Source organism: Neopelma chrysocephalum, unplaced genomic scaffold (assembly GCF_003984885.1).
Source record: "Neopelma chrysocephalum unplaced genomic scaffold, ASM398488v2 Primary Assembly neopelma1_63, whole genome shotgun sequence".
In the NCBI taxonomy this organism is placed as follows: Eukaryota; Metazoa; Chordata; class Aves; order Passeriformes; family Pipridae; genus Neopelma; species Neopelma chrysocephalum.
The window spans coordinates 15,756,843-15,779,923 of record NW_020897720.1 but is presented as its reverse complement, the minus strand read 5'-3'; the positions used below and the strand labels follow the sequence as shown (position 1 = coordinate 15,779,923).

Below are 23,081 nucleotides of genomic sequence, written 5' to 3'. Positions count from 1 at the left end.
GTTTTCAAAAGCATCAGCCACCTGTTTAATTCTGCTCATATTCACTTGAAAGGGTTTCTGTTGTTTTATTAACTCATTTGCTTGGAGCAGACCAGTGCTGTCTAGGGGTTGAATAAAAGCATTTTAAGGTGAATTTTCTGGTTTACCAGTGCTTTATCTAATCCATAATGACCTTTCTCTTCTGTCTTAGTAGTCTTAAAATTAATCTCAATTTTTATATTTTTTGGGAGTTACAAGCCAAAAATCTGTCAGTTCAGAAACTGCTGAATGGAAGCAGACATTTTTGGCCCTGCCACCTTTGTAGGAAAAGAAAGCCTAGGTTATGGTCAGAGATGAGCATAGGCATTGATATCCAAGGACTTGGCGACCAGAACACAGCTCTGGTATGTTCTTAGGAAGCTGTGAGTGAAGTCATGGCTGGAATCCTCTGGAACTGCAATATTTGCCTTCTCTGGGAATCACTGTCTTTTGGGGGATGAGATGACATGGATGTAAGAGGAATTACGTGCAGGTGTGAAAGTTCTGGCTTTGCAGCCATTCAGTATTGTATCAGTGCATCTGATCCACTCCTGTCTCAGTGTCCTCTGGAACTGTTGGAATGGGAGGTGCTGCTCCAGTTCATTAATGTTTTCTTTGCCTTCCACAGGCAAAGTAGGAGAGGATAGTCAGGAACAGGCTGGGAAAGGCCCTAATGACCCAAAGCCCATTTTACTTGGTCTAAATTAGCCCAGTTCCTACAAAACCAGGGCTGGTGAGGCAAGATAGGGAAGTGCACAGAAATGGAAACAAAACCCTATCAGGCCCTCAACATTTTCACCTTAATCTGCATATTATTTTGTTGTGCTCATGAGACTTAGCTGAGCATCATGTGTAGTTACAAAAATCCTTCACGTGGCCGTATCAAAGCTGATGTTTGTTGTAAGGCTCCCACACTGGTGTTCCCTGAGAGATGCACCAGCACATTTGAGAATGGAGTCTGTCACCTCTTCGTGCCTCCCAAAGCTCCTCAGACAGGGAAAACATGAAAACAGAAGTTGAGTTTCACATAGTCTCATACAAAAATAAAATCAAAGCAAACCCTTGTCTGAAATGACTCCTGAATTATTAAAATTAACAATTTAATAAAGAAAAAAAGATAGCCTCTTAATTTACTGGATTATGATTAATTGAAAAATGTTATTTTCTTTTATTAAATTTATGTCCCTACAGTAGATTATTATCCCTAATAATTGGCAGAGGATTTTACTGTGACCTCTATTGGCTTTTTCTCTGATTCAAAAGGTGCATTCATTTAAAAGATTCTTGGCTGAAATCCATTTTACTGCTTTTATAAGATATTTCATAAAAAAGTAATTTAAGAGAAAAATCTTTCTATTGTAGCTTTACTAAGCTTTATATTTGGTTTTAGATGGCCATAAAAGATTTTCTTCTGTTTAATTTGTTTCTGGAATTTTTCATATCCTTGCTGTAAATTTGTTGCATTAATAAATATCACTACAATGGAGATAGCTTACAAAGCACTTCTTAAAAGTGTGGCTCTGCTGCTACGGGCAGTAATGGAATAGGGCCTCCAAATATGTGGGGTTTGGAGTAATTTGCATTAATCCCACAGCAGCTGAGTGACGTTTTCCTGGGAGGCACTGTAGTCATCCAGCACTGAGCAGATGATCCATACAGGAAAAATTAATATGTAACAAAGGCTGTGTGTGCTGGGCAGGCAACAGCAAATCACTGTAAACTAATTGAGCATCTTAGGGCTGGTTCTGATCCTTAGGCTTGCACCACTCGAGGCTGATCCAGTCCTGCCCATGTGAGGACACTTGGGCAGGAATTCATTGTGTCTGTTCACATTCAAATGTCCTTGGTTGGAGAAGGAGTTCAGCAAGTGCCTCTTCCCTCATGACAGCGCCCTGGGAGGAGCTGTGCCCTGACAGCGCCCTGGGAGAAGCTGCCCTGGGCTGGCCGAGGTGTCTCTGCAGGTTTTGGGGGGCAGAGTTCCAGTGTTTGGGTGAACCGTGTGGAACAGCTGTGCTGTAAGTGCAGGATCTGCTCCGAGCATCCCCTGGTGCCCCAGAGCAGTTCAGTCAGTGAGTTCCTCAGCATCCCTGCCTGCCTGGATGGGCTGTGGCCAGAGAGGGAGAGCCTGTGGAAACTTGGCCTTTCCAGGCTTTTCCCTCTCTTGTTGTGTTGGACACAGTTTGTGATCAGATGTAACGTGACAGCAGCAGCTTGACAAGCTGATAATACACTTCACTTGCAAAATTCATCTGCTAAGACTGCAAACACATTTTTATTTAAGCTATGTCATGTCTATGCATAGCACAAGGATTTTTTTTCCTGTGGATCTGCTATAGAAAGTCTGAGAAGATCTAGTGTTTTTATCTTTTAAAGTATGACTGATATTTTTGCAGCAGAAAAAGTTTGACTTTCTCTGGTCACACTAATTTATTTGGACAATCATTCAGATACAAAGCAGAGGCTGAAAGAGGTTATTACTTGCTCCCTGAAGCATTTGTGCCCCATTTTCTAGCCATTAGGGTGTTTCATAAGCTGTTATTATTTACCATATTGATGAAAAATAGAAGGAGATAGAGAGAAAGAAAATCGGGTTTTTTCAGGACTTAGAGTCCAAGAGTCAGAATTTTATTGAAAAGTCATTGATGGTGTAAAAAAGGTTCTCTGTCATTAAGAAAATCCTGGAGTAGCTTCTGGAGATGATCCAAGAAAAACTGAAGGAGCTTCTCTTGATGTACTCTCAGAACAAACACAGAACTCCCGTGTCAGGGTGTCATGCTGGACTGACTGGGGGCTGGCAATCTGTCATCTGATGAGGCTCTTCTTCCACACTGGGAACCTGAATCGTGCTGTAGTTTTCTCTGGGTCAAATCCTGTTGCATCCAGACATTTTCACTCATTTTACTGGAGTGAAACTCTACCTAAAAATGTCTGAGCAGTGACAGAGAAGGTGTGAGAATCCCCATGTATGTTCTGCATCTGGCGTGTGAACATGGGAGGTGGGTGTTCAAACAGTGTCACTCGACACTTTCTTTACCATAATCCTCCAGGAAAGCCTGAGGGGGTTTTCAGAGGGATTCAGCTCCATGGAGTTAGTGGTGGGAGGAGGGAATAGGGATTCAGATGGCATTTTTCTCATTCAAAATAGAGGAAAGCATAATAAGTTAATAGAATCTGAGTGCTTCCAATCTTTCCTTCCATTTTGAAGAATCCTTCTGTAGGACTCGTGTTTAAAACACTGTGAATATTGTTATATACAAATACACAATTACATCAGCCTTTTGGGTACTCTAAAGCTGTATGGCTGCAATTTCTTGTCTCTCCCTACATAAAAGCACAAGCCTTGCTTTCCAGGATCTTTTCCAAGAAAATCTGAGGACTGAATGCACTGGAATGATTTTTCCTCTCTCTGTGTTTCTATGTGGGAAAGAACAAAAAATTGAGAATTAAAATTTTCAAGCCAGACATATATATATATATATATATTTGCTTGTTGGAGTGCTATCCCTACAACTTACTAAGTGAAATATTAATTTTGTACAGCTTGAGGTTCTTTTCTAACAGTCTTTCTTAGATCTGTGTATTTATTTAAACAGATCTCTAACAAATACCCCTATTTTTCCTCTCAAGTTCTGGTTTATCTGCTGTTTTATCTGGGAGGAAATGCATTGTATTTAGTTCCTACCCTATATCATATTTCATGTTGTGGTACAATTGTTTGTCTGCTTTATTGGTTATGTATTGTACAGACTAAACTATCTTTTCTGAATGTCAAATCAGATTTGGGAAACACTCCTGTTATATTTGTCCCTGGGAAACACTGGACAGAAAAATCACATCTATTAAAACTGCATTCATTACCAAATCCACAGAAGCTAAGTTTTTGAATTAATAGCAGTTAATCAAGCAATGCATCATAAAAAAGTGGTAACTGAAGAAAACCAAAGTAAAACATTCACTTTCATTATTGAACATTTTTAGCTTTATTATTATAATAGAATTACAGTCTGACATAAAATAAAGAGCTTTTGCTAAACTCTGTAGAGCAATACATGCTTCTGCCATAAACAACCTCTATTAGATTTAGGTTTTATTGCCACATCACTGCACTGAGGTGCAATAAACATTCAATGTCTTCTTTTTAAAATTATCTTAGGAGTAAACAGAAACTGTCCTCTATAAGAGTGTATCGTTATTTTCAAGGAAGACTTACTATTATTACATGGTTTAGCAAAGCATTGTAAAAAAGCTACATAGAGAATACCTTGTCTTTGATAAACTGTGCAGTCAAGTTTATACAGTATAATACTATTGGCATAGACTAACTAAGAGGTGATATAATGCAATCATTGCATAGCAAAAAGCAGACTAGTTAAGTAATATTCACATCTAATGTGCAAAATGCAGACCAAAAGGTAGCTATGAATTGCTAGAAAGATAAAATGCCCTAAATGAACACACTAGTTTAACGCCAAAAATAACAAGATAAACAAGTACACAGAAGTTAAAGAGCCATAGTTTATTTTTTTCTATACATATATCTACACATGATACCAGAGATGAAACATCCCCTTTTAATAAGCTGCAATCATATAACTTATCAAGTTTAGACAGGACTAAATGTTAGACAATGAAGCATTATTTAAAAAAAACAACTTCTCTAAATAAAACATTAACTGCTTCCTTTTGTAGATAGAGGATGTCGACTTTTTGATTTATTGAGAAAGAGTTTAGAAAACTGATTGTGAAACTTGACTCTCAGTAGCTGTTTCTCTGGAGGCTCATGTAGCACTGTTTCAAAAGCCATTTAATACCATGTATTACACTTCCTTAATTGATGCTTCTTGAAAATATCCACCATTCTTCCCATCTTTTTGAAAAATCTTTATCTGAAATTTGATTTCTAAGAATCAGCAGTAATGATTCTGACTAGAATTGTTTTAAAGGGAGCACAATACCTGCAAAATGGACATCTTGTATTTGAAGCCCTTACATATTGTTCCTACAAATATATTGCTACAGTAAAAATGAAATGTAGTAAGTTTACTCAATAAAATCTATTTTCCTGTACATTCTTTTATGTATGCTTTCTTTGTATTTAATGCTACATATATTACATCGCTTATTGTAACAGTTATGTTTCAGCAAATATAGCAGTAATATACAGATGAACTTCTGTCTTCACAAATATTTCACCATTTTACCTACCAAATATAATCCCATACTTTAGTGTTTATGCATGACCTGAGCAGACCAGTCGTTAATCTAATAGTATACGTTGGATAACATTGTCAAATTGCAAGCTGCTGTACACCTCACCACTTTACAAATGGAATTCATTCCAAGCACTTTCTGCTTAGTAATTTTTTTAGGCTTTTCAGTACCACTGATTTATTTTTTCCTCTAATTCAGGCTCTAAATATGTTTTATTGAGCATTTAACAACATATTAAGAGCTAAGAGGTGAATCCTACACAATGTTTTAAGAACACAACTTTAAAAAAGTAAAAAATGTACAATCTCATGCTGCATATTTACAGATATTATTTAAATACTATATTTTATCTTTCTGCTATTCATAAATCTCAGTCTAAAGCTTCTTTTAATGTATCATTTTATAAAAGAATACATTCAACATATCTAGAGCTTGCAAAAATTGTTGTTTTGTTGTTTTTTTTTTTAAAACTCTCTAAAATATAATGATGAGTAAAAGCTATCTTTAAAGCATCCAGGAATTGTTTGGATTAGGCAGGTGATAGAGGGAACTTGGATCTGCACTCGGTTGTGCAACTGGTTTTAAATCTAGTTTAGTGCCAGCTTAATGCTGGGAGTGAGACTGCACTGAGAGCAGATCAAAGCCTTCGTTACCCTCGGATCTGATGTGCTGTACAGGGGACAAACTGCACCTGCAGTGAGGAGATTTCCTTTCTCATTAAAGACCAGTTAATAGTATAAGTCAGGTAGTTTGCAACACAGAAGAGAAAAGGGATTAGGAAAATAACATCTTATGGGATTCAGCAAATGGAGAGTTTTACAACCTTGAAAAGATTATAAACAGTGGTTGAATAAATGGTACAGTCTAGTATGTGCATCAGGAATGTCATAAAGAATATTTCCCCCCTCCCTACAATCCTCTGAATAAAAATATCTTTTTCCCATACATATACAATTCCTTTTGGGGACATTCAGTACTAAGCTGGCAACAAATGGTTTCTTTTTCCCCCCCATTACACTACAGCTCACTCTTTTCCATTTTCAGAATTACTTTTCCAAAGTATATAGCTTATATTGTTCTCTCCCTCACACACAGTTTTTTTAAATATATAGATATATTTTTACTTTTTGCTAAATAAAGAAACCTTTATTTTATTGAAGACAGAGGCAATGAAGCAAATGGAATTACTGTATGTGAAAAAGGGAAGCAACTCCCCGAGCAAAAGACAAAACAGAACTATAGGAATAAATGAGGTTATTGATGTGGAGTTTGAACCTTTAGCTGGGGCTCCCTGTTTAAATAGGTGGCCCAGTAGACCAAGTTAAAGATTCCAAAGAGCAGTGGGAAGGCTATTCTTGACAGTCGGTCAATTTTACTGACGCTGTTAAAAGTTTTCTTGGGTTCTGCAGGTTTTGTTTCTGGCTTAACTTCTTTGGGCTCAATGGTTGCACTTTTAGCAATGGTTGCCAGCCCAGGGTCCCTTGCAATGTTAGGGGTGTAGCTCGTAGCTGCAGCTGTGTATGTGTTGTTTTTCTTAATGAGAGGATCCTTCACTTTCTTTGGCTGAAGAAAGAAGAAAGTGTTTTATTCTCGTTATTTTCTCAACAGATACGATTATGAAAAAGCACTATAACATTTTGTTTAAACAGAAAAAAATCATTGCCTTCCCTTAAATAATACACATTCATCTTTTCTTTTCCGTTGAGTTGCACAAGTCAAAATCTCAGCGGAATATTTCATTATTAATAGCATGAAGTGTCACCCGGGATGTCAGAAGTGGTATTTAGATGCTCAATGTCTAAGTAATTCTTGTGTAGAAACGCTGTGTGTGAACACAAGAGGAAATTCTTTTGGAGTAATTACTTACTGTTCTAAGCAATAAGAATTTCTAATGGGCTGAAACCCTTCCGCTGTGGTGCCCAGGCAGGGCCCAGCGTGGTGCTGGGCTGGGTGAGGTGTTACCTTGCCCAGCGTGGTGCTGGGCTGGGTGAGGTGTTACCTTGCCCAGCGTGGTGCTGGGCTGGGTGAGTGTGTTACCTTGCCCAGAGTGGTGCTGGGCTGGATGAGGTGTTACCTTCTCGGGGACGACGCTCTTGCCGTCCCAGGCGTAGCCCCTCTTGGTGAAGTAGTTGACGGTGGCGAACTCGATGAGGGCTGAGAAGACGAAGGCGTAGCAGACGGCGATGAACCAGTCCATGGCTGTGGCATAGGCCACCTTGGGCAGCGAGTTCCTGGCACTGATGCTCAGCGTGGTCATGGTCAGCACCGTTGTCACTCCTGCAAAGCAGAGCGGGGCGGTGGCTTTAGGACCAGCAGCTGCATTTTGTCCTTCATTTCTCACAGATGGAAAAGCCTTTTCTACACCTCCCATTCTTATAAACTGGGTTTGGTTGCTAATTGAGGATAGCAGATTTCAAGTTCTGTGGAAGTTGCGGGATCTTCAAAACATTTTTTATACCTTTATTCTTTGACATTGTTGTAATAGAATATTATTTTTAAAGTTGGAATGGAAATAATATCATGAGTTGTGGAATGGATACTACTTTACACTTCCTGGTATTTGAAGATTCATAGTCACTGTTCTTTACTCATGCCCTGCAAATTGTCCTATGGGTGTAACAATTTAACATCTTTAGTTCTTTCTTGCAACAGTTCCAAGATACTGAGAAAACTAAAATACTCGTTGTTTCATTCAGATTATTTGGTATAAGCTCCTTCGAAGGTATACTCAAAGGGCACTAAGATTTATGTGTTATTACATTTACTTGAATAGATGGTTTTACAGATTTCTGTCCCTTTATTCACTGATGCCCAGAAAACAGCAAACATTTTATGTAGGAGCAATGACAGTGTAATTTGCATTTCTGATATCAGAGCTTCTCACTGCTGAATCTTGCCCCTTACCTGAGAGATAACCAGGACTGGACTGAACTCACTCTGCCTGCAGCTGCTTAAAAAATGAATCTCCAAGTGCATGCCAGGCCTTTACATCAAATCACATGGCCACAAGTTACCTTGACAACTGCACTGTCATGGATTGAATGTCTGGAGAGTTCATCTTTGCTGCTCTGTCAGTGAAAATGAGCAGTGGCTAAAACAGGCCAGATAATGAACAACGTATTTACATGGGAGTGTGAAGAGCTTGAATTATTAGTGCCTAATGAGGAAGCAATTTCTCTTCCCTGAGAGACAAATTTTGTCTTTGACTTATTACCAGTGAGCTTATGTTTCTCTTACATAGGAGCAAAACAGGATTTATAACTGTTACTATCTGCGGTACTAAGTGGACTTAAAGGATGAAAGTTGTGCTTCTGTGTGTATATGTGTTCATGCAACATGTTCTGAGACTTTGTTTCACTGCCATCATGAAATGAAAAAGCTCTCTTGATACATAGCCATGGAGCAAACACAAGACTATTTACTAAATAAGTGTCTTCTAAAAGGAAAACTGAGAAATGTGTGGGTTCCTGAGCCTGTGAGGATGGCACTTGGAGTGCTCTGCAGTATTATATATTATTCATTGAGACTAGGAAATTCTGTTCTCCATCTAGTGACAATGAAGCATTTCAAACTGATGATCAGACACTTCTTTTTAAATGGTATGTGCAAAAAAAGGTGAAATAGTTACAATTTCAATAGCTTTGACTACAGAGGCCCATAAAAGTCCCTACTAGAGCAGTTCTCAGTGAAGCTGATGCTAAAAATTCAGAACTAATTTTAGTTGCTAATCTAAACAATATTATGTAAATCAAATTTAATACGCTGTAGTTTAACCATTGTCCTGTAAATGCACATCTGTGTGTCAACAGAAAGCCTCTGCTTGGTTCTTGAGGTCTAAGGCTATGCAAGTTGTGATTGATTTCCAGAGGCACTGGGAAGCTAAAGCACAGCTGTGAAGAGTGCCAGGAAAGGTCAGTAAAATAGCTCTGCACTTCTCAGCAGTGAGTCTCTGGGGAAATGGAGAGATTCTCTTGGGCAAAGCCCAAAGCATCCTGCCCTGCAATGCCCTGAGCCAGGGAAACAACTATAAAAGCCAGTTTGGCTGTGTGTTCTTCCACCTCCTCCTGCCAGAGGTGTTCAGCTGTCCCATCTGAATATCACCAAAAAGATTAGGTCACATAGCTGAAATCTCAGGTTCTACTTTTCCTAACTAAAGGTTTGTTACACCTGTTTGCTTTGGTTTTTGTTTTTTTTTTTTTTTTGTTTGGTTGTTGTTTTCTTTTTCTTTTTTTTTTTCCTCATTTAATATGTACTTGACACGGATTAATCTCTCCAAAGAATATGCAAGTTATTTGTTTCTAATTTAAGAGAAGCATTTGCAAGCAGTGGTTAAACTCTGGGGACCAGCTGTATACACTGAGAGTCCTTTAGATTGCTTTCTCACTGCATTTGTTGAGTGCATCTATTCACTACTGTAAGCACAATAAATTGTTGCTGATCTCAACAGGAGACCTTTAGCAGCAGCCTGCAAAAGGGATTAAGGAAAAAAAATTTAAGATAAAAATTTTCAATGGCCCTAAGGATGTCAAATGACCAATACCCATGGATTAAAGCCTTTCTGACAATCCCCCCATGAACGTCACTGCCATTGTCAGAAATGTTTTATTCATATTCTGGTTGTTTTGGAAAATTCAAGCAGTAATAGACTGCTTGAGGTATTTTCAGGTCTCTTCTTACAATCAGTTTTAAAGGTTTGGATGTACATCCTTGCAATGGAACATCTTAACTCTTGTGCACTGCACTGTGGCCAAGCTCGTGCTGTTCTCCAACATCTTATTACACGAGAAGTTAAGAAGTTTTACCATAAAACTTTGTAAATCTATTTGCCTCATGATTGCCAGGCAGTTTGTAGGTCTTTCTTACCAAACACTGTTCTTGCTGGAACAGATTCTCTGTTAAGCCAGAAGGACACCTGGGACAGGATCACTGTCATGATGCATGGCAGGTAAGTCTGGATGACAAAATAGCCAATCTTCCTCTTCAAATGAAAATGTGTAGTCATAACAACATATTCTCCTAAAATCAAGAAAAACAGGAACATTAAAGTTTTTATAAATATACAAATGAGAGAGCTTTATAGGAGGTAATTTTTCATTATATGCATCCCTTTTATAAAGGAAGCCTTCAGATCAAACTGGGTCAGCTCTGAAGAAAACATTTAGTAAACCTGGTTCTGAAGTTCCACTAATAATACAAAACTAGACAGTTCTGGAAAATGCTAATTAAATGTACAGATTTTCATCTCTGCTGAGTAGTGAATGAATGTCTGCATTCACTGGTGGCTGCTCAGAGCTCTTGTGGAAGGTCTTGTTCCATCAGAAGCTGGAAAGCCCTCACAGTAAACCCGTGTAAACATGCTCTGAAGACTAAATCAAGACAGGCTCCCAAAAGTGTTTCAGTGGGGCCAGGATTACGATGGAATTGTTGATCAGCTGTGTCTGCATTACCACTGTGGGTGCTTTATGTGCTATGAAGATGAAATGTCCCTGTTCTGCTAATTTAGTACTTCAATAAATGATTATTCTCTCCTGAAGTAAATGACTAATGCAAGAATAACAGAATATATTCATTAGCACTAGTGCTTTGGGTGCTACAAAAATATATGAGCAGGGTATTCTAATTGCAGTGGAAAGGAATGGTGTATATATATATATATATATATATATATATATATATATATATGAATGAATATATTTTATTAATACATTTAATAATATCCACTACAGATTAATATTGTAATATATCAATATATGTAATTCTATGAACCTTTCTTGCCAGAGAAGAGCAAATACTGCTCATTTTCAGATCATTATTTACATAACTGAAAATGGATTTTGAAAAACAATATATTCTCAAAAAGATTGAAAAACATATTGTTGTGATTGAGTCTTATTGTGCAATAAACATTACCTTAGGAATGAAACAAGTAGACATGTAACTGAATGCAAACTTCTGTCTAGATTAGAGATGACATGAAATTACTGTAGTTCTATTTTAAAATGTAGGCAGCTGGAAAGAGAAGGCTCTTGTACAGGAAAAGCTTAAACTGTGATTGAAAAACTGTGTCTAGACATTGAGTGCTTATGCACCGAGCATGTCAAATGCCCATTGCTTTAGTGCAGGCTCCAGAAGAACATTCATTTGAACAATCTTGCTCAACATATAACCCCAAGGAAAGCTTATTTATAAGATGTGACAATACTCCTGCTATGTTTCAATAGAAAACACAGTAGCAAGGGGGAAAAAGGGAATAAATTTTAAATTGAGAGGTAAAGCAAAGCATATACAATGAATTTTTTTTTTTTCAAAAATAGGAGTGACAGAAGTAGTATAGTGGGCATTATTACTTGAATTTTGCTCATCTGTCTAACTTTCACTGAAACAACCTTCTCCTCTGTCCCTGAGATTATGATCTTATGAAAGGTGCCAGTCTTGTTTAGGAGAGCTAATAATTAATTTTATCGACTCAAATATGCTGTGGGAAGTTATTTTAATGCAATCAGGTATAGAATATGCACAATGGTGTGTCAGAGTTAATTCAGTGATTGGAGATGGCAAGCTAAGAATACAGAGTGAACACACCACTGTACTCTGGAGCTTTATTTAGCTGCTTAAATTATCAAAGTATTTTTAACCTCTGGAAAATGAGAACAAGATCCAAAGCATAAAGGCAATTAAAAAGCAGGGATTACTCTCATCTGTTAAGCACTGCAGCAGGTCGGAGCTGAAGTCAGCTAAAGGTAATGCCTTGAGGACTGAAGGAGCCAAGCAGACCCCAGAAAAAGGCCTTACAGCCCAGTTAGAAGGCAAAACCATCCTCAATTCTCCGAAGTACTGGTGGCCAGCAGTCATTTCTCAGAAGATATCAGATCTTTGATGAGATTGATTGGAATGACCACAGGTCATTAAAGCTCTCCAGTGATTTACTGCATCTTTAGCTTGCCATAGTTTGTGGCTTTCTTTAATTGAAAGCATGGCCACGTTCATGACAGCTGGTTATCACTCTGAGCTTCCCAGCAATTCCTCTGTAATTCTATTTTGAAAGTGCTGTAATACAGCCATAAAATTCCCAACAAGCTAAAGTTTCAAATAGCTCTTGAGCAAATATTGCCTGTATTCACAGTTTCTGATTGCCAGGCTTTCACAAGTATGAATCTTGTATTCTCTTATCTTTTCTTATCCAAGGAAGTGAGAAAGAAGGTATTTCTTTTTAGCTTTGTTGTAATTCCCCAAGTCTTCTACAAATAACTGTGTTGTGCAGATAAATATGTTTATCATTTTATTTATTCCATGGACTTTAACTAGTTTATATGTATTATACAATATGAAGCATAAAAGTCGTCACATGCATCCTGCATCTATATTAACTTAATGGTTTGAATATTAAGTTATTTGAATATTTTCAGAGCTCTGGAAGGGTTTCTGCCTGTGCTCAGTATTTGTGTAGCTGTAGTTTTTAAACAGCCCTTAGTTCTACAGTATCTTGCAGGCAGTATAAGCTAACCCGTGTCCATAGAAGACAACAGTTGATAATTCAGTAAAGTTCCATTAAACATATTATTCAGTGTTCTGTAAACTATTTGTGATAAACCAAATCTATCAGGTGAGCACCTAAAATTACTGTGCGTCATGTCAGACATGAGGTTTGAGGTGGGGACTGAGTTCTAGCTATCACAATACTTTTTCTATCACTGTAAGGCTTTCCTTGTCATTAATTTAAAACAAAGTATTTATCATCTACTACTTATGCTGTGTAACTCAGTAAAAAAACTCTTAAGAACAACATCCTCTCAGCAGATTTACAGGACATCAGAAAAAACCAGACCACTGTGAGTACAAATCCTGATGATTCTCAGTGCAAAGCAACGTTTTCAAGGTGGCAGAATAATTCTGTGTAAACAGAATCTTGGATGAGCCCTTTAAGCGTTTGTTAAGGTGCTTACAAAAAGGATAATTTTAAACTATTTCTGAGTCAATATGAATCAGTAGCTGGAGAGTGACAGAAATTTTGCATACAAATAAAAAATGGTTGACTCTGCTTAAGCAAAACAGCAGCAGCGATAATTATTGTTTCACTTACTGAATACTATTTTTAAGCCTGTAATACCTGCACATTCCATTGCCAGCACAGATGAATAGACTATACCATAAAAAAAGGTTTAGTCTTTCAAGATTCTCTTGTCATTAAAGAATCAGTGTTTGTAGTTCTGTTGTTATAAATCCAGAAATAGGCACAGAAGGTGGTCTACTAGCCAAGGAAGACATTAGGAAAAAAAAAAAGGACTTTATGGAGCCATCAAATCATTGAATGGTTTTGAGGTTGTTTAGAATAACACAGCTACACCCAAATCCTTGGGAAAATAAGGATCTAGAATTCCAGACAACTATAAATATCATCTTAAAATTGCCCAAAATTATGTAGATTCCTCTAATGATCCACAGAATCAGCTGCAAAAGAGCTTCATTTTCTGGCCTAATAAAGCTGCTGAGAACTCTTAAATGAAGATTGTCCTCAATTTCTTTTGTCATTTTGTAAGATGAGTCATTATCCACGACTCTGAAAGTAGGGAGGAATTTCATCATTTTCATTACGTACTTCATCTCTTAAACCAGAGATGATCAGAGGACAAAGACATGCTGGAAGATTCTGTTGAGAGTAGCTGCCCACCTACCTCAACAAGGAGAAAAGGAATTATTAACCACTTCTAATCCTCACCATTATTTTGGGGAAGGCAAAGCATTTTCCTTTCCAAAGCAAATCAAGAATAATTTTTCTTTGAGACCTTGAATTTGCCAGCAATAAGTATTTCTTCCACATATACGTACCTGTATATGCTTATCAGGTAGGAACTAAAGAGAATTGTCAGTTTGGTACAAAAAGATTCTCTAATAGGATTATTTTTAGTTTTGATAACCATTGCATTTAGTTCTTTGTACTGTTTGTTAGCACCTAGACAACAGCACTTTCATTTCAGCACATTTTATATATTAACTATACTGTATCTAACTTTATAGATAGGAATGGGAAAGAGTTTCTTCAGGCAGAAAAAGGAGGCAGAATTCAAACCTTTCAAATAGCATGGGCAAAACAAAACCTTTTTTGTTTCTTCATGGATATGTATGAAGAAATTTTACACCTGCTTCAGTTCTGTTTGAAAATTTCTTACCTGCCTTAACAGTTTAGGGGGTGCTTCTCACATTACTATCCAATTACCCTGAACTATATCTGGTATCTCCATTTGCTTTAGATACGTTCCCATGTTGTGAGTCCTTTCTGGTTATCCTGCCACCCTTCTAATGCAGGGAGGAGGCAGAGAGCTGGCCCGGAGTGCAACCCCACAGCTCTGAGCGAGCAGCTTCAGGAAAGAGCAAAGGGATCCTCACAGTTTCCCTCAAATCCTGCTGACTTTTCAGTGAAGGGCAGCTGGGCTGAATTATTAGCTGCAGAAAAGTCAATGGCAACATTTCTAGGTGTGGGCAGGCCAAGAGTTTTCCCCTTTTCCTTTCGGATCCTGCTCCACCCCTGTGCTCAGCCCCAGGAGCCGTGTGTCTGTGGGAGCAGTTGTGTTGGTGCTGTTCTCAGGCAAAGTCCTTATCACTGCCAGCCCACTTACTGCTTTTCTGATTATATCAACTGAACAGAAGCTTCCCAGCTGTAACCTAGAAACTTGTCTGGGAGAAATTTTCTTGGCTTAATAGAGCATATGAATATATTTTGGCAAGCTAAATAAAAAATTCAGGCATGAATTACAGTTCACCTTAAAGTGCCTGGTTGACTTTAGCAGTAACACACTGGGAAGGTTGGTTTCTGCAGGTATAACTGCACTTCTCTCCAAGTCAGGGGGTTGTGCCCTCAAAGCAATACAAACACTCCTAATGCAGAGCTGCTTCTGGCCCATGACCAGCCAGGCTGGCCAGCAGAGCTCAGGTCATGCCCAGTGCTCAGTTCCTTACTGCATTTAGGTCTTCATGCCCCTTCCAAATTATTAGAAAATAAATTTTAAAAAATCACATCTTGAAAAACACAACAAAGTGAAAAAGCAAAGATTTTTAGCCAGCTTCAAGGTTACAGGTACATCATATATAAATGTTGGCTATATTTCTGTATCTTATTAAGAGTTTTGGAGTTAGAGCTGGTGCCAGGATTAAGCTAAGTCCTGTTTGGATGTTCCAGATGGTTTTTAATTTGATGACATAGTTTTTTCATTCTCTAAATACCTCCTTGAGAAACTATATACTTGCTTCTAGCAACTTCACTGCCTCCAGGAATATGATCTTTGAGGATTCATATTGTTATACTATTTTTATAAGCTTACATAGTAAGCAGATAATACAATAAGAATATGAGAAGTGCTTCTTTGTAATGTAAATTATTGTTTTTTCTGGCTAGATCTGATGCTGTAGGAACCTTTTTTAATTGTTCAAATATTTTAACCACCAGTTGAAGTAGGAAAATAATCCCAGGATATGTTAACTTTTCAGAGACATGTTTTCCTAATCTGAAGCTCATATATTGCAATTTACCTCTTACTCTTACATCTTTGTATTTTTTTCTCCTGCTCTAAATTATGTTTTGGCAATTAAATATGACCCTTCCCCAAAAAACCTTTTACACAGACCTGTACTGGACTGCACAATTCCAGAGTCCACAGTTTGTCCAAGCAGATCATACTGGTTCAGTCGAGAGCCGTCCTCAGCCACCACCACTGACCTGGCTGGTTCCCGTGTCCATTCATACACAACCTCTGCTCTGGTATAAGCATCTAATTAAAAAAAATACATTGCATTTCAGCTTTGCACCTTCTGTTGCCTTATGGCTCTATCAGAACAATGTTTTGCACAGTAGTTTGAATATTAAAATCTCTTTAATTATCTGCAGAAACCCAAAACTAGCTTACTGGAATTTATCAGTGGGAAATCGAACTGATTTACAGGTCTGTCCATATGATGATTAGCTGAATATCTGCTGTAGGGCTGGATTAAGTTTGGTTCTCAATGCCATGAAAACATTTCTCTCTCTTCCATAATTGCTCCCTATGTAAATGTACCGGATGCCAGAGTGAGATGTGGAATTTTGTGAGCAAGGGCTCCAAACCCTTTTTCTAATTTTTAACTCTTGTCAAGAAACATGAGCCCCAGACTTTTCAATTCTTCTTAGTGTGATGTTCTCTAGGCCACTGTAAGACAGCAAATCCTTCTCAGAGTGGCTTCAGTGATCTCCCAACGGGCCTGGTTACAGCTCTCCATGTCTGCCTGTCCCCTGTCACACTGTCTGGGCTGGAAAACAGCCCGAGCAGACACTTCTGAGGCTGCCTAGGCTCGAGTTTAAAAGACAATGACTCTTTTTTTTTTTTACTTTGGTTATTTCTGAGAAGTCCTCACACTCAAGTTCACATTTATTTGAGTTTGGCACAAAGCAAAAGAAAAGCATTGCACTCTCCAAACCTGAGCAGTCGTGTGTTACAGAGATAATTCAGTAGCATCTACATGTCCCATTGAGGGGATTTGTACTGTTATTCATGTTATTTCAAGAATCAAGCTACGTATCAATATTTTTAATCTTAGTCCCATAGTAAAATTCTTCTGTCATTTTATGCAGTCTGGAGTCTGTCAGCTCTCACTCGGAGCAGTTATGGTGGGAGTCAGCAGACTACATGAAGGCATCTTGTGTAATGTTGACACCTAAGAGTATCCAAAGACATGAATGGGACTGAATGTGTGATCAGAACCTACAGCAAACTAGCACACGCCACAGGCAGGTAGAAGCCAGGCGGGACAACTGAGGACATCCGACATTACAGTAGAATCCTACCCACAAGATGAGATTTCCCTTTCTTCAGACTGGCAATCAGGAAAGGAAAGGGAGGAATCTGATTCATTTGGCCTCATGTGTGAGCTAACAATTTTATCTTATCAGTGTAAGAGAAAACAGTAATTGAAGAGGTGGTGTTGGAGGGAGTGTGCTGGTAAATTAATTGCCTGGCATTGGATTCTGCATTATTGAAGCCGAAGGGTGCTTTTATCCTCAGACTTCACATTCCCCCAGCACTGTAACATAATTTGGAATAAGTTTTTGGAATCAATGGTAAATGCAAATCTACACCTTAGTAATTCTGACTTTAAAAGTAATGGCCACAGGAAACACAGGAATTGACTTGCTAATATAGTCACATTAAGAAAGAGTGGCAATAATAATACCCATTTTCGAGCATTTGTCTGGAGTATGAGAGTAGCTTGGAAGAGAGAGGACTGGTTTTCTGAGCTGCTGAGAACCACTGGACTGGATTTGAGGGAAGGGAGGATACTCAGCAGTGCTGGAAACCAGCTTGCCCTGCCCTGTACCTGCCAGACTGGGCCCTCCAGTCCACCCTCAGCACCCAAGGCATGCTGCAGGAACAGCACTGTCACACTGCACGAACAGCAATGTCACACTGCAGAAACAGCAATGTCACACTGCAGGAACAGCAGCACAGCCCTTTGCTCCTGTCACTGCCGGTTCCAGACTGGCCATGGTTTGGAACTGACAGTCAGGAGTTTGTGGTGAGAGTTGAGGAGAGCATCTGCCTTTCTGATTTTGTTTTGCCAACATATGGCATTTCGTTGTTCCAGATTTTCTTCAGCGTTTGTCACATTGGATTTACACTGGAATAACCTTCAGCTTAAGCTGCTCTTTGGCAAATCACTTTAGCCTTGGAGCCGGGTCAGACGTTTCTCAGCCTCTGCACTTCGGGCACAGTCCACAGGAGACCTGCAGCTCCTTCAGTGGGAGGCTTTGAGGAATCCAGCTCCAACATCCATGAATGGAGGATGTAAAAAAACTCTTACCCAGTTTAATCCAAAACAAACAGAGCTAGGCAAACACTACCGAGGGGAGCTACTAAGTGTGATATTGTAGTCTGCACTTAAAGCATGACTTTTGTGACAATTAAATGCGTTTTTCGGTACATTTTCCAGTCCATTAAGATGATTGTGATTAATTGCTTTAGTTGTTGAACAGAAATGTCCCAAATGTATTTGAATATGATTATCACTTTAAAAGTGGCAATTAAATATAGGAACTGTTCTTTTTCTATCTATAACAGTGACTCCCCATTTTCATGTCTTACTTAGGTCCAGTCATTTGTCCTATGGGATATATTTCTGTCAATAACTAAATATTGAGAGAAATATTCTATACCTTGATAGTTATGACATAATCTGTTGAGAAGGAGAGGAGAGGTCCAGCTTTAAGACTGTTTGGGACAGTGAATTTCTCACGCAGTGTTTGCAGTAAAACCTTGTTACAGAAGGAACTCCTCCCTGTGAGGATCCCAGATTAGGAGCTCGCCTGAACTTAGCTGGTGACTGCAAAGTTTCCCTGAAAACTCCTTGATTTTGTCTCATGGTCCTTTCCAGCATTTGGAGTTAGGTGTTTTTCTAGGCCCCATTTGAACAGCTGCCATGATAGGCAGTTAGTGTTCAAAACAAAAAAGTAATGAAAAAAGCCTGTAAAACCTGACAGACCACAGCTGCACTCTGAGCTTCAAATGTCAGTTATCACTTCTGACTGAGTGTAAGAAATGGTCTTTCCATCGGAAATATCACTGATGTTTTTTGTTCAATTAAGAAAATTCTGTACATTATGATAATTTTTTTAGAAGATGAAAAAGAAATCAATTTTGATACAAAAGATATGCAGATACACTTGCACGTCTCTCTGCTATCTTGTTTTTACCTTGTGGTGTGATTCTGGACGTGTATGCAAATCCGTATTATCTATCCCTTCCCATTAATAATTTCTGCAAATCTTAGTCATTTAATTGAGGCAAAATCCTGAGTAATCTCGAAAGCCGTGCACTCTGTGAACCAAGAGTCACTAATCTGGGACACTGAGCCAGAAGGAACTCGATGGAGGCACAGAATGGGAACTGTTGTTCGTACTGGGGAGGGGCTGGTGTTCAGGTTTTAGGCAGGATTAGCCATGTCCCCCCCTCCCAGCTCCAGGGACACTCTAATGTGCACCACAAAAGCCATTCCATCCTGAGACACCCCTGGGGTGCCCAGATCTCCCCAGCAGGCAGGAACCCCCTGCAGCTCTTTGCCCTGGGATCAGCCGGACTCAGCCTTCCCCCCTCCCCTTCTGCTTCACAGGAGCTTTGGAAAGATTTATTGGAAGTGCTGTAAGAAAACTTTGCATTCGAGGAGTAAACTCTTCTTGTCAGTTATACTCCAAGGTTGTGCGAGCTTGTTGTTCTGCAAATCTTATCTGGGAGGCTTATCAGCTCTTTAGAGACAAACCATCAGTCCTGTCTCCCGGTGAACACAGAGCTCCTCAGCCCCAGTAAATGATCACCCTGTCGGTCCCTTGTGAGGAATGAATTGGGTGCTCTGTTTGTTGACTTCTACAATTGCTCAAGCCACTAAGTACTATTAGCAGTGAAGCCCCATTTCTGCGAGAAAAAAGTAGCCATTGAGGAAACAATGTGTGCACTATTACATCTTCCATACATTTTAACTTCCTTGTTTGTGCTGAACCGAGTGAATCAGCTCTTCACTTTTGGTTTCTGTTTTTTGGTTGGTTTTGATTTTGTTGTTTTTTTACTTAAAAAATTGAAGAGCGGAACTATATTTAATTTTTAAAAATATTATGTTTAGTTAAGTGTCAGGTGGGTTGCTATTCAAATTGAAGTTTTGGGAGAAATTCTCAACTTACCAAAAGCTTTGTCTCTTGTTACAATGATTTCAATTGCACTAAATTTTGTCCAGTATTGTTTTTGACCTAGGGTTACATATGCTGCAAGTGTAGGACTACTGGGAAATTTCTGAGATTTTTCACTTCCAGAAATATTGCATGAGTGTATTATGAGTATCTTATTATCCTATGAAGAATTTTTTTCTAAACATACCATGACTATGGCATTGGAACTCTTTTCACCTAAACCAGTTCAGTTATCCATGGTGTGTTTTACTTTAACAGTGATTTTGGGTCTTAGCAAAATAAAGCAATTATTAAACTAACAACATTTTCCATGCAACAAACTACTTTTCTAGATATTTAGAGCACTGTCATTTTCTTTTTTGTGCACGTCCAGCCATGACACTGTAGGATATTTAAGACACATAAATTATATTAAATATAAAATATCAGTATATTAAATATAAATATATATATAAGAATAAAAATACAACCCTGACAAACGTGAAAAATACACAAGATTAAAACCTTGAGGTTTTCTCAGGTGCAAAATACAGTGGCCTAAAAAGGGAGAAACCTCAATTTAAAATAAACTTACAGCTTCCAAATTTCAAGGGGCAAGCATGTGCATCCATAGGAAAGTCTTCTAAATGCATTGGACATTCTGCTCTCACAGTCAATCTATAATGGATTAATGAGCAAAAGGACACATTTATTCTAGTTTCACAGAAATAGCAAATAGACTTCTATTAAGACACATAGAATCAGTATAGCATAATCTCTGTTCTGGGATAATCAGTGGTTCGAAGGGGCCCGACCCGGCTGGCTGGGGGTGCTGACTGTGCAGACACATCGGGGGACGGGCTCTGCCCCTGCTCCTTCAGCACCACAGACAGCTGGGGCTGCTCAGCGGGGAGGAGCAAAGGCTGGTAAAAACTGCAGTCGCTGCCTCGCTGCCAGCCTGGAATCAGCCCTGGATGCTCAGACATTTGCTGAAACCACTTCATTGCCATCGGCTCGAGTGCAAACATGTTCCTCAATAAAAGAGATTGAATAAACTAGAAACAGTCACATACCACACATCAGCAAGGAATGAATAGTAATATTTGAACACTAGGCAGAAGATTGCATTAAGGCACTTGCAAAGGGGAGGAAATAGGAATGGTTATGGTCAAAAAAAGAGACGTGAACAGTGTGCTCCTAAGACAGTGTTCCTGTGGATTAAATCCCTAACAGCCAAGCATTTAGAAAGACAAGCAAAATTGATCTCGACTTGTGTAAGTATCAGCCAAGCAGTTCTACTTCAGCCTAGGCGGTCTTGGAAGATGTTGGACAATAAATGAACATCCAAAAAGCCTGGAGACTTTGTTTTCTCCAAATGCTTGTACTGATTTTAAAAACATCTTCAAAATAGTTACAAGAAAATTGAGTGTTCACCTATGTACTAAGCTATCCATCTTAAGTTGAAGTCAACAGAATCCCTTTAGACCTTGTTTGATTCCATGGGAGACTGTGCATGGAAGGGCTGTGCAGCTCTGTAGAGACAATATACCGATTTTTTTTCATCTTTAATTTGTAGTCTTTTAATCCAGAATGTTCCCAAGACCGTTTATCATCATTATTTCAAAAGGATTTATTTAACTCCCCTGACAACTGGGTAGCTAAAGTTCAGTTACTCATGAAGAGAGTGATGTATTTCCAGTAAGATTGGTTCCAGCATAAAAATAATTTTTTCTCCTAACTTTCCAAATTCTTTAATCAATTGTTTTTCTTGTAATGAAAGGAATAAGAAATGTCTATTTTTAGACTGTCATGCTTTGTATTCCCAAGCACAAGAAATATTAAGAATGGGCAATGAATTCTGTGTGCATCTGCTGGTTCTTAGAATCTGCTTCCTAAGGATCAAAAGATTGAAGACCCTTGAACACAATCTCAGAGTACAGATTATAGTAAACTTTCAGGATTTATTATACTTGCTGATGGAGTCCTTGAAAGCAACACCAAATTAAGGTCCTCTGCAAACTGATGGATTCTTAATACTATAAGAACCTTTTTAAAATCAAGCATTAGGACACATCTGGGGACTGTATACAGGAGGAGAGGAAAAAATAAGCACTGTAAATGGCTCCGTTTGTCCATCATTCCAAAATAATTACTAAGCAGGACTCAAATTATGCTCCAAAAGGAACCTGTTTCCTGTCTGGAAAATCTGCTTTCACAAGTTAAATTTTCAAAGCAAATGAAAGATGTAACATTTTAGGGCTCACCTCATTGTGTATAGCAATGTCCCATCCTCTGTAATTCGTAATAGTTTATTTGGCATCGTCATGTTATGAGCCACTGACTTCTTTCCATTGTGGAAAAAGGTATCAGGTGTCCAAATTTTGCTGGCCATTAAATTATTTAACCGAAGAACAGTCATAGGTCCTTTGAATTTTAACCTCTCATCTTTCCAGCTCTGGCGGAAAAATACATCTATGGTGTATTCCTACAGCAATGAAGAAACAAGGGAAACACACATGATGTCATATGTTGCAATATGAGAACCTGAGAAGTACATTCTTACCTTCCTAGGAGCAAGATGACTATTAATGGAATTAGTAATTATCAGGACATTTATTCCCCGTGTTACTTACAATGTACCAGAAGCTGGTTATTAAACAGTTACAATATCATTACTGTGTCCAACAGAATAAATGTTAAGAAGAATAGTATTTCGAAAGTTACACAAGAGTTTGAGATATAATAGAGTGAAAACAAAATAATTCACCCTTTTGTCCCTTGTTCTTCACCTTCCCTAGAACTGTAACTGCAGCTGCAGAAGGGTGGCTGGGCTGTGTGGCACAGGAAGGATGTGCCTCAAAATAAAACCAGCCCGGGGAGACAGGGGCTTACCACTCCTGTTCTAAGTGTCTCATTAGCACAAACATGTAATCAACCTGCAAAAGTTCACAGGTCACTACAGTTGTGAGGTCTGGTTGATGAGATGTGGGATGGTTTGTTGGGCTGAATGGCTGGGCTGCAGAGAGCACAAGCTGAGGGCAGCTCTGGGCCAGGACTTAACCAACACTCTCCAGGAAATGAAAGAAATATTTGTTACAAAGCAACAGGAACAAAGTCAAGAGGGAGAGGGTGAAATTAAGAAAGAGATGTTGGAATATGAAATATAGAGGTATGT

General features: G+C 38.6%; 1 protein-coding gene and 1 long non-coding RNA gene across 4 annotated transcripts in view; one reads left to right on the top strand and one right to left on the bottom strand.

The window, feature by feature from the left end:
• Nucleotides 1-23,081, top strand: part of LOC113967394 — a 134,605-nt gene that overhangs the window by 43,156 nt on the left and 68,368 nt on the right. The window lies entirely within an intron of this gene.
• The window catches only part of GABRA1 (gamma-aminobutyric acid type A receptor alpha1 subunit), a 39,594-nt gene continuing 20,487 nt past the window's right edge, over nt 3,975-23,081 (bottom strand). For all 3 annotated transcript variants that reach the window (XM_027682950.1, XM_027682952.1, XM_027682951.1), the window contains exons 5-10: nt 22,171-22,391; nt 20,502-20,584; nt 15,849-15,992; nt 10,093-10,245; nt 7,304-7,506; nt 3,975-6,792 (exon numbers count right to left, since the gene is read on the bottom strand). In XM_027682950.1, coding sequence (XP_027538751.1) covers nt 6,484-6,792; nt 7,304-7,506; nt 10,093-10,245; nt 15,849-15,992; nt 20,502-20,584; nt 22,171-22,391 — 1,113 coding nt within the window. In that variant the 3' untranslated portion in view covers nt 3,975-6,483. The remainder of the gene's footprint in view (nt 6,793-7,303; nt 7,507-10,092; nt 10,246-15,848; nt 15,993-20,501; nt 20,585-22,170; nt 22,392-23,081) is intronic.